Here is a 6,504-nt window from a genome sequence, read left to right on the forward strand (position 1 = left end):
TTGTTGCACTTGTTACATGTTAGTTTTAGCACATGATTATGGGTAAATGTTTCAATTTCCCCTTCCCACTGGGAAAAGATCATCCAGTCATGAATGTTAAGTCTTTCTCTTCTCCTCTGGTCAGCTGTGACGAGCAGACAAGTGGACATCGCCACTCAGGGATGGTTCATTGGCCTCATGTGTGCCATCGCTCTGCTCATCCTGATCCTCCTTATCATCTGCTTCATTCAGAGGAATAAGGGAGGGAAGTACCCTGGTGAGTAGTACCACAAACGCCACCATTCACACACTCGTATACAGTATGAACCTACACCTTTATGCTTTGTTTTCCATCATTCAATTAATTTTAATAGGATTAAATGTTATGGTTTGGGAATATTGGTTTGTTTTTGCACTGAAAGCATACTAATCAGACAAATATTTAAGATGGCTCTCTACGGCTGCTACAATGACAAAAAAAAAAGTGCTTTTATAACGAGATTTTCTTCTAGGAATATCAGAATTATAGAGCTCCAAATATCTTGCTATATACTTTCTTATGCTATTACAACATATTGTTCATTTTATTTTGGCATAATTTCTCATTACATTTCTTGTTATGACACAAATTATTTAATTGAAACAATATGCTGGCTTATCTCATTAAAACTAGAAACCTTTCTCATTTAAACAAAATGGAAGTACGGAATACAAATATTTTATGTATTAATGTGAGAATATTTATATGAGAGTGAGTTGATATTTTGAAATAGCAGGAGCATTTTGTAACATAACATAAAATAAAATGTCATAATAAGAAAAGTTTCTTGTTAAAAAGGAATAATTTGATAAGTAGTAATGACCAAAAATATATTATTGTGTTGTGTGAAAAGGGTCTCGTTAGAACAAGAAGGTGAGCAAATATTTGGTGTCATGGTGGCAATACTCTGCCGTAGCTTTTAGTCCCATTCAGTCTGAATAATGAGCAACTATGAAGATGAGGACAATTAAAACAACTTTATACATTATTCCATACAATATACAATATTATACATACACCGTCGTGATTGATCTTTACTATACTCTACCTACTCATACTCATAAGCTGTTTTGTCTAAATTTGTTTCTCTTGTCTCACTAGTCAAAGAGAAGGAGGATGCACACACAGATCCAGAGTTCCAGCCCATGAAAGACGATGACTGTACTTTTGGGGAATACAGGTGAGAGAAAGTGCTCCGGCCTCTGGAGCCCCCAGAGCCCTAATTTACCCATCAACCCCTGCCCCGTCCCTGCTTTCTGCCCAGATCTGCTCTCTCTGGCTGGGCTGGAGCTCTGCACTCCCTCCCTCTTCTCAACCCTTTCAGCTAACTAATAACTGATCCAGGATCACCAATAACAGAAATTCAAAACAACAACAACAACAACAAGTGCCACTCATCTGAACTTCTACCATTGTGAAGCACAATAATTTTTTTTCTGGGTTCGCGGACGTCCTGGATGCTACGTGTGTCGGACTATTTTGTGTGTGTGCTTGATATGACCTTGTGGTGTCATTTGAGAAGAAGGATTCTTCAGGTTCAAGGAATTAAGGGGTTTGGACGTTTTAAATCTTTAAATAAGAAAATATATAAGCTAGAGTCATTTGCAACACATCCTAAACTGACCCCAAGCATCAACTAATAAGCTACTCATAGACATCCTGTGTACAGTATATATAGTATTAACACTTTGCCTAGTGTATTGCTACTTGCATATAAACTCTGGTAGTTCTGAAAATTACTGAAATGATCATTTCCTTCTAACTTACAGCAGTTATCCAGCGAAGCTTGTTAGCGTCCTCATTCTAGGCTGCTTCTCCAATCGCACGCAGAATAAAGAAAATGAAGCACTTTACTTCTGTATAGCTAGCATTTCTGAATTGTTTTTTATAAGTCGATTTATAAGATGGGTCTTGCTTTTATATTTTATATTCCTTTTTGTATTATGTATACATAAACCTATTCTATGGATTTTATGCTTTGATAAATACATATCGATATATATATATATAATAACGTGACATGCATGGTGTGGAGATCTGATATATGAAAATTTGCTCTAGGCAATAATGTGTTGGAATGGAATTATTGTTCATATATATATATATACATATATATATATACACAGTATATAATTATATATGGATCTTCTATGACATTATCAGCATGTTTGAGGGAAGCATCATCACTGAGTATACCAGAGCTGGTTAATGCTGTTTGTATCAGGCCAGTAGCCATTTTTAATAGTAATAATTCTTAAAGGATAAGGCTGGTGATATTATACATTTTTATTATTGTTAACAAATTCTTTAAATAGACCAAAACCAATGATGTGTTAGTCTGTCTCCAGCTTGTTTTTGGCTCTTCAAGCCATATTCTTACTGAAAACAGGCCAAAATACACTCTTTTTTTTTTTTAACAAAACACGAGTAAATAGTGTCTTTATCTGGGACCACTTTCAGTGGCAGACTTGTTACCCTTGTAAGTATTTACAGCAGCAGGATGGTGTTTGTAGGATTGACGTTGAAAATAAACTACAGTGCCTATGTTCATTGAAATGAAGAAACATGTCACCCAGTGCAACAATGTGACTCAGTTTTTCTTTTGGACAATAATGGAGCACTATGCCACAGAGGAATTGGAATTATCTATGTCAGGCTTTGAACGAGCAGTCAATATTTGTCGGTGCGGTTAATTCATTATTTGTTTCGTTCTTTTCATGGAATTTGATCACAACAAGAAAAAAGTAGAACATCCCCAGACTTATCCTTTAAAACTCATGTGGAGAGACCTTTTTGCACTGCAGGGGAATCTCTCCAATGGACATCAACTCAAAGAACATAGTAGACAACAAATCACAGGGCAAAGTGTATAAATATTATAGTGCCTTTGTGAGAGTAAACTTCTTTCCATGCTGTTTCATTAAGCTCAGCTGGAACCTTACACTATGTCAATAAAGGCATAACTTCACTCAACTCAGCGGTTTTTGTTTGACTGCAAGAGTATACTGTAAATTCAGACTATACGTGTACACGGCATATGAGCCTGTTGAAGTGCAAAGTGTAATCATCCTGAGGAGTGACTGGTGAGTTGTGTGGGATCTCAACTGGATTTCCTCATCTGATCGCAGGGGTGTAGGTCTCAGGAAAGGTAAGGGCGATGGTGTGTTGGTGGGGTTGAGGGTCATTGTTTTGTAAATCTAGCATGTGAGGACTGTCAGTGGATAGATGCGTCACTGTGGAGAAAAACACTCGCTGTACAAGCATCCCAGGTTCTTTCACAGCTATCATCAAGTTTAATATTCGGTCATAAAGCCTTCATCGTGTACTTTGCATTGACAAATATTTTAATCTATGGCTTTACTGTGCTAGTTTTATCCCTGAAATATATCTATTCTAAATGTAAAACATTTCAGCATTATGATGGCTTTGTGATCTTATCTCATTGATGTTCAACTCATGTATGTGGATTGTGGAATGTTTCCGACTATCTGATATCCAAAGAAAACTTTCTTTGCACATTGTACATGCATTTTGCCAATTTGTGACTATTATCATGCTTGCTTCGGGGGATGTTTGGCTGAAACCTTGCTTTCCAAGTTTTATTAACATCATTGCCTTGGAATGTCTTTTTCTTTGTCTCAACCTCTGTCTCTTGGGGGGGGTGATTTTGTCATACAATACATTTACCACTTCATATTTGGTTTCATGGGGAATTTGAACAGGGTATGATTGCTTGAGCTTTATTCCCCTGTTGCCTGATGGAAACCAACTAATCATTCATTGCTACTGTTTTTTAGACATGGAGCAAGCTAAATTCAAATTTGCTTATTGTGCAGTGGACAGCAATGCTCACTGTTGCTTATAAATGAGCTGATTTTACACATTTGAAAAGCAAAGACTTAAAGAAATGAACCAACTTATTTTCAGTCTGGAAAAAAACTTTTCCCATTACCTACCAAACATACGGTAGGTTGTGGTAAAAGTAGCTATCTGCAGTTCAGTGCTCCATCTAAAAAAAACTCACTAATCTCCTTGTTGCATATGTCACATCATCTCACCTGTAACACCTGCATGTTATTTTCTCCTTCAGTGACAATGAGGACCATAAACCGTTAAAAGGGAGCCGCACGCCGTCTAATGGGACAGTTAAGAGAGACGACAGTGACGACAGTTTAGTTGACTACGGGGAAGGAGGAGACGGACAGTTCAACGAGGATGGCTCGTTTATCGGCCAGTATAGTGGAAAGAGTGTCAGCAGGGAGACTGCTGAGGGCCACGAGAGCTCAGAGGCCCCGTCCCCTATTAATGCCATGAACTCCTTGAACTCCTTTGTGTAGCCTGTCAGTCCTCACAGACAAGTGTGAGGTGCTGCACTGACCGCTCAATCCCCACATCTCTCTTAAAGGGGTGTCCCAACACCTCACGGCTTTATGATCACATCTCCATCCCCAGTGCCACACATGACACACTTGGTGATCTTTATGGAGAGGCTTGGAGACCTAAAGCAGCATTTAGGAATGAAGTAGCTCAACCAGACATTTGATTTTTAACAGTGCATGAAACAACTCATATGACCTAAATCCATATTTAAATTAACACTTTGATATTAACAAGTGTCACATTCTTACCAGGAATCTCTTATGGACTATGCAGTGCTCGTCTGAACTATATTTGTTTTTGTTACTGGTTATTATATTATCTACTATGTTCAAATAGTAATCAGTTTCATGTATGTTTTCCAACACCGAATCTTGTATCGGAATCTGTATTTAATAATGTAATTCCTTGATGTAATTCCATCAGTGCATAAGGCAGATCATGTACAGTATATATATATATATATATATATATATATATATATATATATATATATATAGTAAACTATCTGTAAACAGAATATTGGGAGCAGTGCACACAGCATGCTTGAGATTGCTGCATTAATACATCCTCATCTGTCACCACTCTGTTGAATGAAGGAGGAAGCTGAAATGCTGCATGGCCTGTCATATGAGCTCATGACCTTTGCCCTGCATGTAACCTCTTATTGAGCTTGATCTGAAGGCGAGTGAGAAACGCCAAGCGTGTGTGACAGCTTGCCTCGGTCCCTGCAGTGCTCCTTCAGCAGGTAGTGCCTTTTTAAAAAAAAAAAAACAACGATTCAATTCTGATGTCTCTTTCCAGAGTTCAGTGACTGGAACAGAGGCAGTGGCAGGACTGCAAAAGTCACATCCAATGATAAAATAAGCTTGAGAAGAGGACTATGTGGAGGGAGGAATAATTCATATACTCTTGTCATCTTTTTTTTTTTAAAAGACGTCCCAATGCCTTGAAACACAGGACTGGCTTTGATTCCTCCATTAAGCTAAGCGCACCTACATTGGATCAGACTAAAACATCATTAAAACCATGTTGCAGTTTCAAAGTCTGCAGTCATCATGTACAGAACCTGATTGTATTTCTGCTGTGTGTGTTGTGTGTGTGTGTGTGTGTGTGTGTGTGTGTGTGTGTGTGTGTGTGTGTGTGTGTGTGTGTGTGTGTGTGTGAGAATACATTAGTACATTATTCAATTCCTATTAGGCAAAAGTGTTCACTTGTTCAAACTACACTTGTGGGCCTTTGAATGGGATCAAGATTTCCTTTCTCTTAACTTGCATCAAGTTTTTTTTTTTTAAATGTGTAGAATATTTGTTGAATTTGTAAATACCTTAATTGATTGTACAGGGACAAGCAGCTTATGAGGCAGCCTAGGAGGCAATATTGTGCATGATATGGTTTTACTTGTTGATAGGACTGTATTAAATATAGAGTACTTGTAGAGAATATATATATATATATATATATATATATATATATATTCTTTTTTTTCTTGCTGTGCACAGTGTACATTGTATTGTAACTAACTGGACAGATGATTGCATATAAATTGATATTTTGATCTTTTCTGATTTGCTTATCTGCAGGTTATGACTTTGGTATTGTACAACATGTAGGATATAGTGACAATATTAATTGATGCACAGAATTATAATATTCTGACTTTTATTGGTTCTACGCAGTCCCAGTATACTGCCAAAATTATGCTCTTTTCTGACAGTATTGCAAATGGTTTTGTATTTAAGAAACAAATTTATACTAACAGATACTTTCTTTGTCTCTATTTAAGTTTTACCTTTTATTGCAAGTATGGAATTCAAGCTACTGGAAATATAATGAATGAATGAATGAATAAATAATTATCTGCTTTAATTTCAGTTTCCAGACTCTTTACTCAAAATGTCATTGCCCTCTCTCGAAGATATGAATCTGAATCACGTAGGATTCAGTGAGTCATAAAAGTCTGTGCATGCTAAGGGCTACATAATGTAACTATAAAATATTCATAACACAACAAAATTACACCACATAAGTGCTCATGCTTGAATATTGGCCCCCGTGACTTACATACAATGATACATCAGAACAGAATATTACTGATGTAGCTGGTC

The 6,504-nt window shown here is 37.0% G+C and overlaps 1 protein-coding gene across 1 annotated transcript in view; it reads left to right on the forward strand.

Annotated features, from left to right (window-relative positions):
• Nucleotides 1-5,441, forward strand: part of LOC120563801 (neuronal cell adhesion molecule-like) — an 85,336-nt gene extending 79,895 nt beyond the window's left edge. The window contains exons 30-32 of the mRNA XM_039808208.1: nucleotides 125-256; nucleotides 1,121-1,199; nucleotides 4,110-5,441. Of these exons, the coding sequence (XP_039664142.1) occupies nucleotides 125-256; nucleotides 1,121-1,199; nucleotides 4,110-4,356 (458 nt within the window). The 3' untranslated portion in view covers nucleotides 4,357-5,441. The remainder of the gene's footprint in view (nucleotides 1-124; nucleotides 257-1,120; nucleotides 1,200-4,109) is intronic.
• Nucleotides 5,442-6,504: the final 1,063 nt, after the last annotated feature.

This window comes from Perca fluviatilis, chromosome 8, assembly GCF_010015445.1.
Source record: "Perca fluviatilis chromosome 8, GENO_Pfluv_1.0, whole genome shotgun sequence".
Taxonomy (NCBI): Eukaryota; Metazoa; Chordata; class Actinopteri; order Perciformes; family Percidae; genus Perca; species Perca fluviatilis.